We start from the raw sequence: 21770 nt of genomic DNA on the forward strand, positions 1-21770 counted from the left end.
TAATGTTTAAAGACTCAAATTATATACTTGCTGGGCATTTTTGGCTCACTCTTGCTTTGTCAATTCTTGTTTCTGCCAGAAACAGATAAGGACTAAAGTGAATAGCTTTGATAGACAGCAGAAGTTAGAGAAGTTTCCGTTGCGAGAGGTTGAAGGTGTTAGAAGAATGTGACAAGAGCATTAGTTCAAAGGTATATATACTTGTATTATAGTTGAAGTGAGTTATAGAAGGTTAGATTCTTGTTTCATACCATGACCTGTAAAAGATCCGGACTTAAGGGGTTATTTATTTATTTCTTTACTTTATGTAATAATGGTTTAGTAACACCAAATCTTGACCCCGGATTTGGGGCGTTACATATACCGCTCGATGGGTAATGAAGGCAGTTTTGACCTGATCTTCCAGAGCCAGCTTGATTTGGTTATATCCTGAAAATGCGTCCAGAAAGCTGAAGAAAACATTTCCCACAGTGGCATCCACCAGCTGGTCAATGGTGGGGAGGGGATAATAATCTTTGGGGGTAGCTTTGTTTAGGTCCGTGTAGTCAATGCAGACCCACCATTTGCCACTAGAGTTTTGACTAGCACAACATTCGATATCTATTCGAGAAATTGTATCTCATTGATAAACTTGGCTGTCAACAGTTTATTAATTTCCTCATTTATGGCTTGCTGTCTTTCAGGTGCGAAATTCCTCCTTTTCTGTTTGACCACCATTTTATTAGGGTCGACATGGAGTCTATGGACAGTGACAGATTCATCAAGGCCAGGCATATCTTCATGTTTCCAAGCAAAGATGTCTGGGAACTCCCGTAGGAGTTGAATGAGCTCCTGATTTAAAGAAGGCTGGAGATGTGATCCAATAGAAAGACATTGAGTGGGATCTCCTTCTATCAACTCAATATTTTCTACGGGCTCTCCCGGCTCAACTTTAGGCGTATGATGTAGCTCAGCTTTTGTCAGAGAAGTTTCTGGATAAGAGAACAAACTTTCTATTAAAAATATTTGTGAAGTGTAGGCTTGCGAAGTCTTAAATGCCTTAGAGGAGCTTTCTTCTTTTGGCCCTCCGTAGGGTTTCCTCTTTTTGGGTTGAGTTTGAGCCAGGCTCAAGAAAGTGGAGTAGCAGTACTGAGAGGCTACAGGATCAGTTACCAGTTCACCAGGTCCCATAGGAGTAGGGAATTTCACTTTCATATGGGGGAGGATATGATAGCTCCTAAGAAGAACAAGGTGGGCTGGCCAATGATAGCATTATAGGAAGAAACCATATCAATAATATAGTATTTGACCATAGTGGTTACCTCCTGCGGAGAAGTACCGAAGGTGGTGGGAATGTTGATGGTTCCTTGAACTGGGACGGCATGATTCCCAAATCCGTAGACAGGTCCTTGTACGTCTTCGAACTTCTTTTTTTCCAAAGGAGTACTTACAATCAGTATTCTAAGAGCATGTCTAAAGATGATATCTACAGAAGAGCCATTATCTATTAAGACCTTTCTAACATCCTGATTCACCATGTCGAGGGTAACAGTGAGTGGACTGTTCTGGCAAATACTTCCTTTAGGATAATCGGCATCTGAGAAAGAAATGGAGGTGCCAGTGAGGTGAAAGGCCTGAAGGGGGGGGTCTATCTACATAACTTTATACGATGCCATGTTTCCTCCTACAATCATATCAACCACATGCTGGGGTGGAACAGCTCTTGAGGGACCTTCCGGGTGTTAAAGGTTCTGTCAATCTCGAGAGGGGAGATAATCATTCAAAAGTCCTCTCTTTACTAGCCTTTCCAATAAGTATTTGAGGGAAGTGCACTCATCTGTTTTATGTCCGATTCCAGCATAGTAATCACAAAAATGGGTTCGGTCTCACTTCTCTGTAGGCTTCCTCATAGGGTTAGGTGGTTGGAAGAATTCCTTTGTCCTTATTTGTTGAAGTATGTAGGACGGGGTTTGTGTTAGCGAGGTAAAATTTGGTTCTTCTCGAATCTGTCTCGGGATAGCCCTTTGATCTGTAGGGAATTTCCTTTGGCCCCTTCCTCGAAAATCTTCCATTCCATCTACTTGCATGGCTCTTCGGGCTGACGAGGAAGATTCTCCTCGAGCGGAAGGGTAGTAAGCACGAATTCTTTCGTCTGTTGTTATATAGGCCGAAGCTATAGTGTAAGCCTTGAAAAGATCCGTAGGCTCTCGATTACACAGTTCTTTACAATAATCTCTGCATTCTTGATAGTGCATGCTGCAAATAAAAGAATCCAAAGCACTTGTTTGCTTCAATTCTTTAACTTTGGAAGCCGCAGTCTTAAACTTCTCGATATAATCCCGTAGGGTCTCACCCAGCTCCTGTTTTATATTCTCTAAAGATATTGTGTGAACTACATGAGGGGTATTAACACGGAACTTTGATAGGAACAATACTTTAAACTCCTCCCAAGAGCTAATAGATCTGGGAGCCAAATTTAAGAACCAAGTCCTGGCATAGGCTTTAAAGGTTGAAATGAACAGTTGACATTTGGTGATATCATTGTACCTATGGCGTATCATTAAATTCTCATAATAACTCATATGATCATTCGGGTCAGAAGTACCGTTAAATGATTCCAAGTCGGTGATTTTTACTCCAAGATTGACAGGGGTGGCTTCCAAAGCTTAGTAAAAGGTGACCCTCTTGTGGTCATATCAACAACAGCTCCAGGGTACAAGCCTTCCAGTCTGGCTAGACGAGTCATCATATCCTCTTGTCTTTCCATGGGAGTTGCAGTTCGATGGGCCCTCCTTGGTTGATATGGGGACCTTCTAACTCTTGGGGCTGGCGTAGGCAGTCTATACCGAGACCCTTCTTCATCATGTGAAGTACTGTTGCCTGTTGATTCAGAAGATAGAGTCATTCGGACCCTACGAGAGGGGTGTTATCCATATCGTAGGGTGCTATAGCTAGGATAAGAGCCTTGAGAGTATTCGTCTTGTGAGTTTGGTTGGGAATATACAGGAGAGGGAGATCGAGAGTGTCCTCCAGTATAAGAACCGAAAATAGCTTCGGGGTAATATTGAGGGTGATGAGCTTCTTGTTGATTTGCAGCCATCTGTGCTGTCAAATAATTCATTTATTATTGCATATAGTTCTGCTGGGTCCTTAAGTTGGACAACATACTATGCGTAGGAGAATTATTAGGAGTTTCAGAAGAACTACCATAAGTGCGGGATTCGTTATCTGATCCGTCACTCATTTTTCCTTCGAGGTTTTAGATAAAAAGAAAGGAGGTGTTGTCGTTGTGGTATGGTGATTAGTATTCTTTGTTGTTTCCCCGGCGGCGGCGCCAATTTGATAGTTTGTTTATGGTTTCTGGGTATTGTCCATAGGGAATGTCTATTTTTTAGTTATCGTGTTGTATTTGTCCCTTTCTCTCTTTGGTTTTTCCTTTTTATATCCCTAGTGTCAGCCAGCTTTCCCCTAAGTTAGTAGGGGGTGACTATTATAGGCTATTTGACATGTGGCAAGGATGCAAAAGGGAAGGGGGTGATAGGGTATCCCAATGAATGACACGTGTAATATTTAGAGGATCAGATTTTGATGTGGGGCCAGATGCCTACGGAAATGGAGCCTTCGATTATAACTTCTAGGTGTTCGTAGCTTGTGGATACTAGGGCTTACGGATTCCGAAGGCAAGTCACGCTTTCGGTTGCCGTAGGCCATTTATTGCATGATGCATTTTGTGGAATCATGGGGAGGGGGATGGTTGGGAGAGTTATGTAGTCATTGAGGTGTCTACGACCATGACCGTAGAGAAGTCATAAATCTGATGCCATCAATATACAAAGATAAAGTGGCTAGAGTTTAGAATTTAAATGAAAGATACACGCACAATTGTTAAATGGTAAAAATAATCATCAAATTCATGAAATAACAATAATACAGACCTCATTAATTCTTCCAGATTTGGTCTTAGAACCTCCTCATACAAGCTCATATACGTGTCAATATCCTCCTGCACGAATAAAAATAGCCAGTCAAAACATTATGCATTAGTGAAATTGAAACCAAAGATGCTAGTGGTAAAATAAGTGAAGCACTGTTAGGTCACACACACTGTAGAAGGGGGTTGAATACAGTGTTTACTACAATCCAATCGAATATAAAAACTCAAGTAATAGAAAACAAATTTTATTCAACACAATAAACTCTGTTACAATATGGAACTGTCCTCTCTCAGTGATGAACAAATTATCACGAGAGCTGCTAGGGTTATAAAGAATAATAACTTCGATTGTGATAACACTTTTAGTATAAACCCTATGTATGTGTTTATATAGTACACACAGTTACAAGATAAGTTCTAATTGATATGGAATATAATTCTGATTCCTAAAATATATCAATCAGATATCTTTTCTTCCAAGTATTCTATTCTTCACAGAATTCTTGTACATGCATATCTCTTCTTATTTTAGTCTTGATCTTCTTTCCTTTCAATCAGCCGCCTTCCTTATCTGAAAGTCTTCTTAAGTTCTGATATTATCTTCTGATGAATATCTTCTGATATCTTAAGTTCTGATAACTTAAGTTCTGATATCTTAAATTCTGACTTCAGTATAAATACTGATTTCCAATTAAGTATTGATTTGTTCTGTTAAGTAAGATCTGAAAACTAAACACAAATCATATTTAGTCATGACATCACAAATATATCTAACAATCTCCCCCAACTTGTAAATTAGCATAATATACAAGTTCAACAGATATTTGATGATGTCAAAAACATTAAGTACAAATGCATGAGAATTTGACTAGATAACTACAAGTTACAGTCCTTACAGCTTTACCATCCTTAAATCTGATAACATCTTCAGTCTGTATACACTTCAGAATTTAAGCAGTTGTAGATCTTCGACTTGGCTTCAATTTCCGATCTCTTTGATGTCAGGAGTTGTTCTGAGATAATTCTTCAACAAACTTCTTTCAGTATATTCAAGTTCATTCTACATCCTCCTTTTCACTTCTCTAAGCTCTGCAGTATCTTCACCAGTTTGGAAGATAGCATATCTGAGATCATTTATTTTTGCTTTTCTTATCCCCTGATCTAGTCTGATGAAATATGCTTTGTCAGACTCTAGATTTAATTCAAGTCCCTTAATACCAAGATATGTATTGATCTTTGCAGTATTAGGCTTCATTTCAACAATTTCTCCACTGTGAGATCTGTACTTAGGACAATATGTGCTGTTAGACTTTACAGAATAAAGCTTCTCCTGTCTTTGAATTTGTGACTTTAAATAACCTGCAGCACTATCTGTTAATCTGTCTTTCACTTGAAGTAGGAATTGAACATGTTCCAGTTCCTCAAAATACTTCAGTGGTATAGCATTCTGTATGATATGGTATACCCCTCCATCTGTCATAAAATATAACAAGATATGTTCTTTCAAAAAGGTATGGTAAACCATTTGTACAGATTCAAGTTGATTCAATCTCTCAGGAGTTGCTCCTACACCTGGTTCACTTAAGAAAGTTGGATCATTGGTAGTATTGTGTGTTCTTCTTTCATAAGAACTACCCGGTCCAGATTTGTCTCTTGCTTCCTTTCCTGTAACAACTCTTGCTTCAAAACCACTTGGTGTAGTCTTCAAAGGTTGAGTCTGTTTAGCTTTGGTGAATCCTGGTAGTAGTCTTGTAGTAGATTTAACATGAGCTATGTCAGAGGTTAATTTACCTTTCATTTCATCTTCTAATGTCAAGCCAACTTGAGCAATGTCAGAGGTTGCTTGCTTCACTATCATATCAGAACTTACTACATCTTGACTCTGAACAACTTGAGCCATGTCAGAGGTTGATTGAGAAATCTTCTTTTTCTTCAGAGTAAGACTAGAATCTTCTTCATCAATTATTTCTTCATCCATAATTGGCATATAAACCTTTACAGGTTCATCAACTTTTTCTTTGCCCTTGGACCTGGGATCAATTTCCACTTGTGATTTGGCTTTGGTTGCCTCAGAATTTGTTCTTTCCTTTATCACAATACCCTTAGGCTTTGGAAATTTCTTTTCAACAACAGAAGCTTTAGATCCTTCTGCTTTGAGTCTAGCTTCCTCTTTCTTTAGACTCTCAAAGTCCATTCCTGGATTTTCTTTGAAAAATAATTGCTTTGAAATTTCTTCATCAAGTTCCAGATGTTCACCAGAACTTATCCTTTTACCAGTATCAGAACTTAATCTTCTCCCAGTATTAGAACTTGTTCTTTAACTTGTAGTCCCAGCTTTACTTGATGAAAAATCTCTGCCTTGACCATGACCTCTACCCATTCCAGAGTTTCCCTGGTCATCTTTTCCATCATCCTTACCCTTCAGTGCTTGAATAGATTTGCATTTGGACTTAATCACTTTCTCCCCCTTTTTTGGCATCAGCAGGTAAAAGAAGAGAGACAAGCAGTTCCACTGAGGATTGGATCTCATTGAGTTGAGTTTGCTGAGAAGCTTGATTCTTGAGAATTTCAGAAATCTGAGATTGTTGCTTCTCCTGAGTTTTCTCAATGTTGGCAATTCTGTCAAAAGCAGGTTTATCACAGGTTCAGAAGCATGAACCCGTGCTTCAATGGTTTCCTCAAATCATCAAAATTTATTATTGACCATCATTAAATCAAAACATTCATCACAAGATTAAGTTAAAAACGATGAAGTAAAGATTAACAAATTACAATTAAAACATGCAGAGTCACATAATTTGAGAAACAAAGACCAAATCTTGCAATTTAAAGGAAATTTCATTAATATATCAGATGAGTACATTTCATGAATTTTATCAATTACATGCAAAAACTACAAGATAGTCTTATTCTAAGGATTCTTAACATCAACAGCCTTAGTCCTAGTCTAAGAAGACGAAATGACTAGCTCCTTCTGCTGTTGACGAAGAGCACTGCAAGACTATTGATCCGTTCTTGCTAACGGAGAGCTTCTCTCCGTTCTTCTTCCAGACGATCACAATGGAGGTGATAGTCCATCGAAAAGAACAAGAGGTCTGTGTGAACCTCTTGTGGAACTGAGTTCCAGATCTATTCAGGAATGGTAGTTACATGCCACTCATGCTGCCAATCATCACAACTCAACTCGATATTGAAGGTTTCATAGTTCAGGAACAGATTGAAACGAACCATGTTTTTAGATGAGTATGTAAAAAGAGTGAGTTTGGGTGAATATGAAAGATGTATTGGCTGGAATGATTAATTGGTTTAAATAACCAATAGAATACCAAGAGACGTTAGGAATATTTAATAATTACAAGTAAAAATAATGATACCTCGTCTCCCTAGACCAATATGAAAAATAACAGTCAGGAAATTATCTAAAGCCAAAGTTAATGGGCACGGGAAATAATGAACAATTACTGTGCACATGTAGGTTTACAAGACATACACGTTAACCACTAACTCATAATTATTATGACTGATTTATCTCACATAAACCAATATTCTGTAAAAATATGATCGTTCAAGTAATGACCACAAATAAACCAAGTAAATAAATAATGTCACGTCAGCATCAGAAATTGCTTATTATCAGAATTTAAAAGTCATCAGAATATGGCTTCTTAACCCGAAAAGTGAATGTTTATTCCTGTAATTCTTCACACAAATACTGATATGGTTTCCTCAGAATTTAATCGTCAGAACTTCCATCAGAACTTGTCCTCAGAATTTATGCAACTGACACTTAAACTGTTCATCTAAAACATCATTGATCACCACAGTAATTTTCATCATTCATATGGAGTGTAAGTGTGTGCATTAAGCTAAATATCAAACAAAGAGTAAAGTCTGATTCACTTCAGTACATCTTAGAAATAAGGCATAACTCAGAACTTTGCTCAAAATCTGTCATTAGTCTGAAGTCTACTATAGAATGAGTTCATGCATGAGTCCACCTCAACTATTTTGTGCTCATTTTATGCATCTTTTGAAATTCCTTTTTACAGTGGCTTCTCAGTGTAAGTGAGTCACGACTGCTTATCAGAATTTATGCAGTTTATCAGTGTATTTCTCCAGTAATCAGAGAATGTGAAAAGCCACCAAGAAAATTTTATTTTGCTTTTCTAATGCATATTACTTAATACCAGCAATGCACTTGGGTCTTTACTTCCATATTTATTGTTCTCTAGATCTCAAAGGAGTACCTGATATTTACTTCTTTCCTTTTCTTTTTCTTTTGATAAGTGAGGTTTATCAGCACTTAGTACATCTATAAGATTTACCAACATCAGAACTTAACAGATAAGAAGCACTATTCTAGTTTTTGACTTAGTAATAAGATACACAAAGTAAACCTAACCAAGCTCAATATCAGAATTTGCTTGTGTTAAAAGATTTCTACATAAACAATTACTTCAAACATGGGATCTTTAGTATATTAGAGACTACTAGGTCAGCGTCTAGCACAGGTATCCTCATAGGATTGAATAGTTACATAAACAGTCATATCACTATCAGAGTTTAGAAAGTCACATCAGACAACAATCAGTACTTAAGCAATTTTCAATTAAGCACAGAATACACAAAGAAAGTAATTTCTGTAAATACTGATCATAAAATCTGATGCATCAGAACAAAACTAAGCAGATTTAGAGAAAGAACCTGAAACCATTCCAAGTTCATTTACCAATCTTGTAAAAGTAGCTTCACACAGTGCTTTTGTGAAGATATCTGCTAGTTGTTGATATGTTGGAACAAAGTGCAATTCCACTGTACCTTCATCCACATGTTCCCTTATGAAGTGGTACCCAATGCTGATGTGCTTTGTCATTGAGTGTTGAACTGGATTACCTGTCATAGCAATAGCACTTTGATTATCACAGTAAATAGGGATTTTAGAAAATTCTAACCCATAATCCAGTAACTGATTCTTCATCCAAAGAATCTGTGCACAACAGCTTCCTGCAGCAATGTATTCTGCCTCTGCAGTTGATGTGGAAATTGACTTTTGTTTCTTGCTAAACCAAGAAACTAATCTGCCTACGAGAAATTAACAGCTTCCACTTGTGCTTTTCCTGTCAATTTTGCACCCTGCAAAATCTGCATCTGAGTAACCTATTAGCTTAAAGTCTGATTCTCTAGGATACCACAATCCCAGATCAGCTGTACCCTTAAGGTACTTGAAAATTATTTTCACAGCTGTTAAGTGAGGTTCTCTTGGATCTGCTTGAAATCTTGCGCAAAGACAGGTAGCATACATGATATCAGGTCTACTAGCAGTTAGATAGAGTAGTGAGCTAATCATACCTCTGTAATCAGTAATATCTATTGATGTACCAATATCCTTATCTAATTTTGTTGCAGTGGCCATGGGAGTGGATGCACTTAAACAGTCTTGCATTCCGAATTTCTTCAACAAATTTCTGGTGTACTTAGATTGACAAATAAAAGTTCCTTCTTTATTCTGCTTGACTTGAAGGCCCATAAAATAGCTAAGTTCCCCCATCATACTCATTTGATATCTTGACTGCATGAGCTTGGCAAACCTTTTACAAAATATGTCATTTGTAGAACCAAAAATGATATAATCAACATATATCTACACCAAAAGTAAGTCCTTGCCATGGTTGAGATAAAACAATGTTTTGTCAATAGTCCCTCTGCTAAATCCACTTTCCAGAAGAAACTGAGCTAAAGTCTCATACCATGCTCTTGGAGCTTGCTTAAGGCCATAAAGTGCTTTATCAAGCCTGTAGACATGATTAGGAAATTTTGAGTCTACAAAACCTGGAGGTTGTTCAACATATACTTCCTCTTCCAATTCTCCATTAAGAAAAGCACTTTTTACTTCCATTTGAAAGACTGTAAACTGTCTGTGAGCAACATAAGCCAAAAATATCCGTATGGCTTCCAATCTAGCAACTGGTGCAAATGTTTCATCAAAATCAATTCCCTCATGTTGAGAATATCCTTTTGCAAACAGCCTTGCTTTATTCCTTGTAATTATGCCATCACTATCAGTTTTGTTTCTGAACACCCATTTTTACCAACAACTGATCTGTTCCTTGGTCTTGGCACAAGGGTCCAGACTTTATTTCTTTCAAATTCATTCAACTCTTCCTGCATTGCTTGCACCCAATCAGTATCTTGAAGAGCTTCTTCCACTTTCTTTGGTTCAGTCTGAGATAGAAAAGAATGATAGAGACATTCATTTGATGTAGCTGTTCTAGTTCTGACACCTGCATCAGGATTTCCAATAATTAAGTCAGATGTATGTGCTTTAGTCCACTTCCTTGCAGATGGAAGTTGATCTCTAGAACTGGATGCTCCCCCATGATCCATGCTGTCTCCATCAACATTTTCTGATGCTCCCCCTGAAATTATGCTCTCTGAGTTGGATCCTTCAGAATTTCAGTTTCCAGAATTATCAGAACTTGAAGAGCCTGTTCTAGGTTCTGATGCTTCTTGAGATGTGGTTGGATCTTCAATATGCTCCCCCTGTACGGGTACATTTTCCTTTGGCGCAGTCACCACAGTTTCAATAACATCAGAGTTTGACCCATCAGAATTTGCAATATCAGGATTTAGACTATCAGAATTTACAGAATCAGAATTTAAAACTTCATTCTCAAATCTCAGCTGATCATGATCATTGAAATCTTCAAGTCCAGTAATCTTCTTATCATCAAAAGAGACATTGATAGATTCCATGACAACCCTTGTTCTTGAATTGTAGACTCTGAAGGCTTTTGTGGAAAGTGGATATCCAACAAAAATTCCTTCATCAGCTTTTTGATCAAATTTGGATAGCTGTTCAGGATGAGTCTTAAGAACAAAGCACTTGCATCCAAATACATGAAAATACTTCAGATTTGGCTTCTTTTTCTTTACCATCTCATATGGTGTCTTCCCATGCTTGTTGATAAGTGTTGCATTCTGAGTAAAATAAGCAGTCTGCACAGCTTCAGCCCAGAAGTAGGTTGGTAACTTTGCTTCATCAAGCATAGTTCGTGCAGCTTCAATAAGAGTTCTATTCTTTCTTTTAACAACTCTATTTTACTGTGGAGTTCCAAGAGCAGAGAATTCCTGCTTTATTCCATGGTTTTTGCAGAACTCTTCCATGATCAAATTCTTGAACTCAGTGCCATTATCACTTCTTATAATTTTCACAGAGTCTTTGACCAATTTATCCAGTTGTTTGACATGATCAATCAAGATAGATGCAGTTTCACTTTTTGTGTGCAAGTAATACACCCATGTGTATCTGGTGAACTCATCCACTATGACCATAGCATATTTCTTCTTTGCAATAGACATGACATTTACTGGACCAAATAGATCAACATGTAGTAGGTGATAAGGCTAAAGAATTGAAGATTCAGTCTTGCTCTTGAATGAAGATTTTCTTTATTTTGCCTTCTGACATGAATCTCAAAGGCCATCAGGAGCAAACACTGATTTTGGCAGTCCTCTCACAAGATCTTTCTTGACTAGTTCATTTATATTGTTGAAATTTAAATGAGAGAGTTTCTTGTGCCAATCCCAGCTTACTTCAATTGATGCTCTACTTAACAGACAGATTGCAGAGCCATCAGAACTTGTGGAAAGCTTGGCTTCATAAATGTTACCATGCCTGTATCCTTTCAGAACAACTTTGCCTGTAGATTTGCTTACAACTTCACAGTGTTCTTCAAAGAAATCCACATGATAACCTCTGTCACAGATTTGACTAACACTCAGCAGATTGTGTTTAAGTCCTGAGACTAGAGCTACTTTTTCAATGATGACATTCCCAAGATTGATATTGCCATATCCAAGAGTTTTTCCCATGTTGCCATCTCCATAAGAAACACCTGGGTCAGCTTTCTCCACAAAGTCTGATAGCAGGGTTTTATTTCCAGTCATATGTCCTGAACATCCACTATCAAGAACTAAGATATTTTTCATGTTGCCCTGCAATCACAAAGACCACCAATGATTAGTTTTAAGGACCCAGACTTGCTTGGATCCTTTGGACTTATTAAGTTTGTTAACATTTGCAGCGGATTTAACATCAGAGTTTATGTTAACATTTTTCTTATCAGAATTTACAGTATCAGACTTTGTATCAGAACTTACACTAGAAGGAATTAAAGCAACTTTCTTTAAAGAAGGTTTTATTTGATAATAATCATAGTACAGACTATGATATTCCTTACAAGTATAAATAGAATGCCATAAACTACTACATTGAAAACAAGGATTTTGTGGCCTATATCTAACAGACTGACTCTTAACTCCTGATTTTGAAGGTAAGGAGTTTATGTTTTTATTCTTCCTGCAAAAAGAAGCCAGATGGTTAGAATTTCCAGAGTTATAACATTTCTTTCTAGGAGCATTAGGAACAGGCTTATAGTCATTGCTTTTATTCACACCTTCCTTTTCATTCCTATTTTTCCTAGGTGGCTTTACCTTGTTTACATTCTTAACATCTTTCAGCTTATGCTTAAGCTGCTTCTTTGTCATTAAGCCTATGTTGACTTCAGTTGGCTTATCCTGTTTTAATTTGTCAGAAGTTAAATCTGCCTTAACTTCTATCTCAGTATCTTTCATCTTTTCAGAATCAGACTTTACAGTTTTAGCTACAAACTTAACTTAACAGGATTTACCTTTGGCTTAACAGTTTGCTTAACAACAGTTGGCTTAATTTGTTCAATTCCTGTTTCACTTTTATCCTCTTCATAATCTAAGCCCTCTTTTCAGTTTCCACTACTTAGTATATCCTGAGTTGCTCTACCAGAGTTAGTCCAAGTCCTGATAATCTCTCTTTCCTTTTCTAACTCAGTTTTTAGAGATTGATTCAATTTTAACACTTCATCCCTAACATAAAAGGTATCATCTCTATCTTTCTGAGTTTGATGGAACATGACTAACTCTTTTTCTAAATAATCATTCCTCTTTTTACAAGCAAGATTTTCAGAAGTTAATCTTTCACATGTTAAAGTTTGATCTCTATAGCTAATGAACATGGTTTTAAGATATCTTCTCAACTCAGTAATATCATCAGTATGAAAGGCATAAGTAGTTTGAGATACCTTTAACTCAGCAGCATCAGAACTGTTATCAGCATTTTCCATCAAGGCATAGTTTTCCTCATCTTCAGAATCTGAAGTGTCTGTCCAGTTTTTCTTCTTTGTGACAAGAGCCTTTCCTTTGTCACTCTTCACTTTCTTGCAATCAGGAGATATGTGGCCTTTCTCTCCATAGTTGTAGCATTTGACATTTGAGTAATCTCCTCTGTCAGACTTTCCTCCTTTGCCTTCAGATTTTATGAAACCTTTCTTATCAGAACTTGCACCTTTCCTGGAAAACTTCTTTCCCTTCCTGAATTTCTTGTATGCAATCCTTGTGATTCCTTTCACCATAAGAGCACACAGCTTCATTATCTCTTCATCAGGGTCCATCTCAGGTAAGCTTTCAGTTTCTGAGTCATCATCATTACCAGAACTTTATGACTCAGTATCAGACTTTGTGATGAGAGCTTTTCCCTTGCCTTTCCTTGAGGCAGCTGTTTTAGGGGATTCTTCCTCAGCCTTAAGAGCAACTATCCTTGACTTTCTTCCATTCCTCTTGCTTCTTTGTTCCATCTCAAGCTCATGAGTCTTGAGTATCCCATAAATTTAATCAAGAGTTGTTTCTTCAAGATTATAGTTGTCTCTTATAGTGGTGGCCTTCAAATCCCAACTTTCAGGAAGAGCTAACAAGAATTTAAGATTTGAATCTTCAAGGTCATATTCCTTGTCCACTAGTGACAAATCATTCAAGAGTTTGACAAATCTGTCATATAAACCAGTTAATGACTCATCAGGCTTTGAGTCAAAGTGCTCATACTCTTGAGTGAGTATAGTCTTCCTGTTCTTCTTAATTGAATTAGTTCCCTGGCATCTTGTCTCCAAGGCATCCCATATCTCCTTTGCAGTCTTGCAGTTAATTACCCTGTTTGACATGACATTATCAATGGCACTATGCAGCAAATGTCTTACCTTTGCATCCTTTGCAATAGATGAGATATCTTCAACTGTGTATTCACTTTACTCCTTTGGTACAGTCTGTGCTGGCTTATCAGCAACTACAACAGAGAGCTTGGTTGGCTTATGTGGTCCTTCATATGGGATACTCAGATGGTCTCAGTATGGGAACCCTAATAGTCTCATATCGACTATGGATTTGAGTATTTGGAGTTTCTTCAGTATTGGTGGGCTTGATTGGAGTTTCTGCTTTTTCAGACATGATTGTATTTGGATCTTAAACTGTATATATGTTAAAAGATTGCTATGATACCACTTGTTAGGTCACACACACTGTAGAAGGGGGTTGAATACAGTGTTTACTACAATCAAATCGAATATAAAAACTCAAGTAACAGAAAACAGATTTTATTCAACACAATAAACTCTGTTACAATATGGAACCGTCCTCTCTCAGTGATGAACAAATTATCACGAGAGATGCTAGGGTTACAAAGAATAATAACTTCGATTGTGATAACACTTATAGTGTAAACCCTATGTCTGTGTTTATATAGTACACACAGTTACAAGATAAGTTCTAATTGATATGGAATATAATTCTGCTTCCTAAAATATATCAATCAGATATCTTTTCTTTCAAGTATTCTATTCTTCATAGAATTCTTCTCCATGCATATCTCTTCTTGTTTTAGTCTTGATCTTCTTTCCTTTCAATCAGCAACCTTCCTTATCTGAAAGTCTTTTTAAGTTCTAATATTATCTTCTGATGAATATCTTTTGATATCTTAAGTTCTGATAACTTAAGTTCTGATATCTTAAGTTCTGACTTCAGTATAAGTACTGATTTCCAGTTAAGTACTGATTTGTTCTGTTAAGTAAGATCTGAAAACTAAACACAAATCATATTTAGCCATGGCATCACAAATATATCTAACAAGCACTAGAATAAATTAATTAAGATGCATGCATGCACGCACTATCTTTCGAGTGTTTTGTATTATATTAAGAGAAAATGTGAGCGAAGCGGACTAGTTATCTTCTATATCAAAGTCCTTGCTATACTATCTTATCCCCAAATCGAGTCGGGTCACGAATTAAACCCGGATTAGAAACACCAACAAAAGCATTCAAATCATCAAGATTACTAGTAGATCGTGATCTATAGTCCACATTCAACACACCCCCTGTTGCAATTACATTCTGTTGTACCATCACTGCTTCAGCACCCATCTTCTCAATACATCCACCGAATCAATTTCAATCTGCATGTATAGTTCGAGAGTCTTTTTTCGAGATTAATATCTCTGTTTATAGCGTTGTAAGTTTCCAATTTCTTCACCTTTTTTTAGTTTAATTGTGTTTTTTTTCTCTTTTTAATTTTGTTATGTATGTGATTCTTCTCTATCAAAATTAAAATCAAGTAAGAAAAGTCTTGTCATCTGACATGTTAGACTCTGTGAGATTATAATCTCTTCGGTTATTTTGGTGCAAGTTATTGTTTTGATTACATTGTTCATTCGTCGTACTCTTTGTCTTCTCAATGGATAAACAACAAACATGCATGCAAGAAATGGAGGAGGCTTTTGCAGCGGTCCAAATAGAGGAGGAGGTACTGGGTGGACTCTGCTATGAGAATATAAATGATAGATTAAGCGAGATCGATACAAGGTGGTGTCTGGTTGGACGTTTTCTTACTGACTCTCATATAGATTTCCAAGCCATGCAGCACAAGATGGCACTAGGCGTCCGGGAAGAGGATTGTATGTTAAACAACTGGATAATAACAGGTTTCTTTTCCAGTTCTATCATGAAATGGATATCAGGAGAGTCATGGAGGGGAGGGAGCCCCTGGTCGTTTGGTCGTTTTCATCTGGTAATGGAACGATTAAAAGATGGAGACAACCCTAGAACACTGGAGATTAATAAGATTGATTTATGGGTTCAGCTGCACGGTATGTCTGCAAGATTCATGTCACAACGAGTGGCTATTGATATTGGTAACTACACTGGTATATATGTTGATGGAGACCCCAATAATTTTGTGGGAGTCTGGAGAGAGTTCCTAAGGATTCGAGTAACTTTGTCACTAGATAACCCTATTAAACGAAGAATGAAGCTCAAGAAATCAGAAAAGGAATGATGTTGGGTTAATTTCCAGTATGAAGCTATTCCCACCTTTTGTTTCATTTGCGGAATGATCGGTCATGGTGAAAGGTTTTGTGACAGAGTTTTTGATACTCCAATGGAGAAAATCAAGAAACCATATGGAGCCTGGCTTCGTGCAGATTCAAGGAGGAAAAATCATACGATGAGATCAAAGTGGCTTCGTAATGGTGGTGCTTCTCAGGCGAATAATTCCGGGGGGGAGAGGCGACATAACTGTAGATACACACAATCCCGTAAAAAATACGTTGGTTCAACAAACTAGCGCCAGTTCAGGATACGGTTCACAAGGAAACATGACAACTCGGGGAGAAATGGAAGGTGAAATCACTGAAATGTCGGGGAAGATAAATCGTAATATCCCTAGTCAGATATTTATTCAAAATTCAAGTTTAAGTTTGGAGGGAAACACTAATGGGCCGGATACTGCTGAGTTAAATGTTTTGGACTCAAAAGACATAGAATGGACCATGTCCACAATGTTGTTACAATTACAAATCAAGCCCATGACACGAGTATGGAGATAATGATAACAGATTCCACTGAACCAAAAAATAGATTATTGGCGGGTGCTTCTTCGCAGACCCGCCAGTCATCATGAATACACTAGGTTGGAACTGTCAGGGTCTGGGTTCACCGGGAAAGATTCAGTTCCTTCAAGAAGTAACCCGTAGTGAGAAGCCGTCGTTTATCTTTCTTCGTGAAACTATAAGTCGTTATGAGAAAATGGAAAAGCTATGTAGTAAATTAGGTTTTGAAGGTTTTATTGTTGTTGAGCCTGAAGGGAAAAGTGGAGGAATTGCTCTATTCTGGAAAAATGCAGAGGTTGTGAACCTGTTAAGTTCTTCTCGCTCCCACATTGATATTTCTGTATACAGGGCGGGATCAAAAAGCTGGCGTTAGATAGGTATCTATGGAGAGCCTGCGAGGACACAAAGGTTTAAAATGTGGGAGCTTTTAAAGAACTTATCTCGTGATGCGAATCTACCTTGGTTTATAGTGGGAGATCTTAACAATGTTACATCTCAAACAGATAAGAAGGGTGGTCATCCATACCCAAATCATCTTATTGAGGGATTTAATGAATGTCTTCACGAAGCTAATCTTCATGACCTTAATATAATAGGTCACCAATTTACATGGGAAAAAGGACGAAACACAGATCATTGGGTGGAGATCAAACTGGATCGGGTGTTAGCAAATACGCAGTGGTTAAATGTTTTCGATATGGCTAAAGTCTACAATTTACAGGGCTCCCCATCAGACCATAGCCCGCTGCTGGTATGTCCAGAAATGCAGTTGAGAAGAAATAAGAGAAGGCCATTTCGGTTTGAGAACGCTTGGCTTACCGAACCAATGTGCTCTCAAATCATTAAAGATTGTTGAGAAGAGGAGGAAGACAGTACTATTCTTCAAAAACTGAGTAAGTGTACAGAGAGTTTGAATGTATGGGGAAAAGAAATTACAGGTTCTTTTAGTAACCGTATCAAGGATTGCAAAGCCAAGCTAAAGTTTTTGCGAGTTAAACGTGATGTATGGTCTGTTGCAGAGTTTGAGAACACTAGACAACGGTTATTTTTAGTGCTCGATCAGAAAGAAATATTCTGGAGGCAAAGATCTAAACAACTCTGGTTACAAGCAGGGGAGAAGAACACTAGGTATTTTCATGCTTCTTGTAAAAAGAGGAAACACAATAATCATATTCAAAAACTCAAGAATGCAGATGGAGCTTGGGTTGACTGGGACTTTGGTTTGCAAGATTTGATTAGGGAGTATTTTCAGCACTTATTTACTGAGGAGCAGACTCATAGTGAGATTGTGTTAAACTGTATCTCAAAAAATGCATCGGAGCAACATAATTCAGAGTTGCTAAGCATTGTGACCGATAAGGAAGTGAAAGATATTGTGTTTCAAATGCACCCAGATAAAGTGTCGGGGCCAGATGGCATGACCCCGGCTTTTTTCCAGAAAAATTGGAATACAGTAGGTGAGGCAATAGTGCAAATGGTAAGGGATTTTTTTACGACAGGGGTTCTCATGGAAGGTATTATATTACTAATATTGTTCTTATCCCTAAAAAGAGAAACCCATCTATGCTGTCAGAGTTGAGACCTATTGATTTGTGCAATGTGGTGATGAAAATAATTACTGAAGTAATCGTAAACCGTCTCAAGTGTGTGCTGGATTTGGTGATCTCAGACACTCAGAGTGTTTTCTTGCCGGGCAGATTAATTAATGACAATATCATGATCTCCTTTGAGGTCATGCATTATCTAAAAAGGAACAAATTTGGCAAAGATGGTTTTATGGCTCTTAAGTTGGATATGTCCAAGGCGTACGATCGCATCGAATGGAAGTTCCTGCAAGAAATGCTTCTTCGAATGGGTTTCAATAGTTGGTGGACTCATCTTGTTTTGCAATGTGTGTCAACGGTTGACTATACCATTATTCATGGCGAGCACGAAATAGGTCCAATTAAGCCAAGTAGCCTACGACAAGGAGATCATCTATCTCCTTACCTCTTCATTATCTGTGTTGAAGGTCTGACTGGGTTGATTAGGCAGTATGAAACTGTAAAATGGTTGCATGGGATAAGAATTTGCAGGAAAGCCGCGTCCATCAGTCACATGATATTTGCTGATGATAGTTATGTTTACTGCAAGGCAGAGTCAGAAGAAGCGAGGAAGGTGTTGGAGTTATTGTTGACATATGAAAAAGCTTCAGGCCAGCGAGTTAATAGAAGTAAATCCACTATTTTCTTTAGTTCAAATGTTATTCCATATTTCAAGGAGGAGCTCTGTCAGGTACTTCAAATTCCTGAAGCAGATAATTCTTCAAAGTACCTGGGTTTACCAAATTTGTTAGGCAGGAACAAGACTGAAATATTTGGCTACTTGAAGGATAAAGTCAATGCCAGTATCCATAGCTGGAATGAAAAGAAAGTGTCTAAACCAGCAAAAGAAATCCTTGTTAAAACGGTGGCTCAAACTTTACCCTCTTATGCCATGAATGTCTTCCTTCTCCCATTAGAGCTTGTTCGTGACATGGAAAAAGTAATGGCAAAGTTTTTTTGGAATACTTCACATAAAAATAACTCTAAAATCACATGGATGGCCTGGGAAAGAATGTCCCATCACAAGCATGCTGGTGGGTTAGGTTTTAAAAGCTTACGAGATGTAAACCTTTCGATGTTGGGGAAAAATGCTGGCGTTTTATTACTAATCCAGAAAGTCTGGTGGCCCGAACTTATAAAGCTAAATACTTTGCCAACACATAATTTATGGAAGCAAAGCTGGGGAGTAGTCCTAGTTTTATCTGGCGAAGTATCATGGAAGCGAGACACGTGATTTCTTCAGGGTCGTGTTGGAGGATTGGCACAGGCATGGAGATACAAATCACTGGACAACCTTGGCTGAATAATGTTGATAATCCTTATATTTCTACAAATTCACCATCGTTGTTAAATCAAAGAGTGGTCTCTCTATTTCGTACTGGGACTAAAGAATGGGATATGGAGATCATTAAAGATATTTTTGACACAAGAGATCAGCACTATATTGCAAACACGAGGGTGGAACAAGATCTGAATAAAGATACTTTGGACTGGAAGCTGGACAACTCTGGGCAGAATTCAGTAAGAAGTGCGTACAAGCTTCTATAGGAACAGAGAGGTGAGTGAAATGCAGCTAATAATAATTTTATTTGGAAGAGTTTGTGGAAGATTAAGGCTCCTACAAAGGCTCTAAATTTAGTTTAGCGAGCGATCTCGAACTGCTTACCAACTAAGATGCTCTTGCAGACTAAGCATGTTCAAATCGACAATATTTATCCGGTTTGTCATGAGGAGGCTGAATCAGTTTTCCACAGTTTGGTGCAATGTAAGGCTGCAACTCTTGGTTGGCAAATCCATAATCCTAATATTAGTACGAATGAGACAATGGAATTTGCCGAGTGGCTGGATAGGAACTTATCAGGACAACCGACACAAGCTACTGCAAAGATCATCACCTTGTGCTGGTCTATTTGGAGAGCCAGAAATGATTTGGTGTGGAGTAGTAAAAGCTGGAACTCGATGATAATTGTTGCTAAGGCATGGGAGTATCTTTAACAGTGGACGGCAGCTCAAGGTAGGTATACTGGGGCACCTCTTCGATCTCCTATTGCAGGGGATTGTGCAATCTACTGGGCAAAGCCACAACAAGATGAAGTAAAGATCAATGCGGATGCAGCAGTCTTTGACAACCAGGGTTCTGGAACAGGATTGGTGGTGCGGAACCATGCAAGCCATATGTTATCGGCTAAAACCACATGCTTTTCGGAGGTAATGAACCCGACTTTAGCTGAAGCTTTGGCAATTAAAGAAGCATTGAGTTGGGCTAAGGAATGGACGGAGAATACTATCACTATTGAGTCAGATTGCTTAGTAGTTATTCAGTTGATCAGAAGTGCTACATCTCTGCGATCCAGACTTGGAAAGGTGATCATGGAGTGTAGAACTTTAGTCCGCGAGTTAAACAACGTAAGGTTGTACTTCATTAAACGGTCTTCGAATATGTCGGCACATAAATTAGCTCATGTGTCTCATATGTACCCTGATCGTGTGTTTGACTGGGGATATATCTCAGTTAATGTTAAATCTTGTATCTCGAATGAGTTATTGGAATAATAAAATAGCATTTCGTCAAAAAAAAGAGAGAAAAGGTAAGCGGTGAGAATTTTGATCCCGCATTTGCAACGAAGGCAGCGGGTCTATCTAAACAGAGGTGAAAGCATCCAGTGTGCGGACTTCACCGTCAAACCTTTATCCCTTGCCTACCGTCGTCTATGGCCATCTAACTAGTGGCGGACGTAGACTATTTTGTTAGGGGGGGCCAATTTTGCTTTATAATTATTTTTTAAAAAAAATAACCATAAAATGGAAAAAAAATCATTAATTTAACACATATCCCTTGTTTATTCATGACTAGATTTATTAGAATAATAATTAAAAGATTTTATAAGTTTTAGAATATGTTAAAACCTAATAAAAAATTAAGAAATCATGAAGAAAAAACCATAAAATGAACTGCGAGTACAGATGAAGTGTAAAAAGAGATAAAATAAAATATAAAGGGAGGCGAACTCTGGCATTCGGGATAGAAAACATGAATGCTAACCAACTGGGCTATAGAAACACTGCATATCTGAGATATACAAACTAAAATATTGGAAAATTTAGGGGGGGCAACCTCTGCATCCAACTGTATGGCTAGCTGTTTAGGAATCCGGTGTTTAGGCATGATTGGCAAATAAATGTCAAAATAGTAAAATTTGAACCAAATAATTTGATTGTAAGAGTATCGTTGATAGGTAGACGTTATAATCTGAAAATTTATTTCAGGTGAATATTAAAGTCTTCAAATTTGAATCAAATTTTACCTTTTTCATGTAAAAGATTATATAATCTTAAGAAAAATCACGTGAATGTAGAAGTCTAAAATTTTTAACTAAATTTTAAAATGAAACTTACAAGAGTATGCAATCCATCAAGGATAAAAGTGTATGCCAGTGGTATTACTATCATTGTTGTTTTTTTTTAAAATCAAATTCTATCGTTGTTATTGTAAAACTAAACTATCGTCTCTCTATAAAGCTAGTTAGTA

The 21770-nt window shown here is 37.6% G+C and overlaps 2 protein-coding genes across 2 annotated transcripts; one reads left to right on the forward strand and one right to left on the reverse strand.

Annotated features, from left to right (window-relative positions):
- Nucleotides 1-600: 600 nt before the first annotated feature.
- LOC141699901 (uncharacterized) lies at nucleotides 601-1517 on the reverse strand. The gene is made up of 2 exons (XM_074503704.1): nucleotides 1319-1517; nucleotides 601-1235 (listed from the first exon to the last, which is right to left on the reverse strand). The coding sequence occupies exons 1-2, from the start codon at nucleotides 1515-1517 to the stop codon at nucleotides 601-603; spliced, it is 834 nt and encodes a 277-aa protein (XP_074359805.1).
- A 17993-nt stretch (nucleotides 1518-19510) lies between these two features.
- LOC141699902 (uncharacterized) lies at nucleotides 19511-20794 on the forward strand. The gene is made up of 3 exons (XM_074503705.1): nucleotides 19511-19762; nucleotides 19928-20173; nucleotides 20240-20794. Exons 1-3 carry the CDS (start codon nucleotides 19511-19513, stop codon nucleotides 20792-20794), a joined length of 1053 nt encoding a protein of 350 aa, XP_074359806.1.
- Nucleotides 20795-21770: the final 976 nt, after the last annotated feature.

This window comes from Apium graveolens, unplaced genomic scaffold (assembly GCF_009905375.1).
Source record: "Apium graveolens cultivar Ventura unplaced genomic scaffold, ASM990537v1 ctg1477, whole genome shotgun sequence".
Lineage (NCBI taxonomy): Eukaryota > Viridiplantae > Streptophyta > Magnoliopsida > Apiales > Apiaceae > Apium > Apium graveolens.

Bases quoted from the DNA above. Each gene is read 5' to 3' on its own strand.
- LOC141699902 (XM_074503705.1), top strand. From the start codon at position 19,511: ATGGAGATACAAATCACTGGACAACCTTGGCTGAATAATGTTGATAAT. The intron at 19,763-19,927 runs GTAAGAAGTGCG...ATGCTCTTGCAG, and splicing joins ACAACTCTGGGCAGAATTCA to ACTAAGCATGTTCAAATCGA. The intron at 20,174-20,239 runs GTGTGGAGTAGT...TATCTTTAACAG, and splicing joins GGAGAGCCAGAAATGATTTG to TGGACGGCAGCTCAAGGTAG.
- LOC141699901 (XM_074503704.1), bottom strand. From the start codon at position 1,517: ATGGTGAATCAGGATGTTAGAAAGGTCTTAATAGATAATGGCTCTTCT. The intron at 1,236-1,318 runs GTACTTCTCCGC...ATCATTGGCCAG, and splicing joins CAACATTCCCACCACCTTCG to CCCACCTTGTTCTTCTTAGG.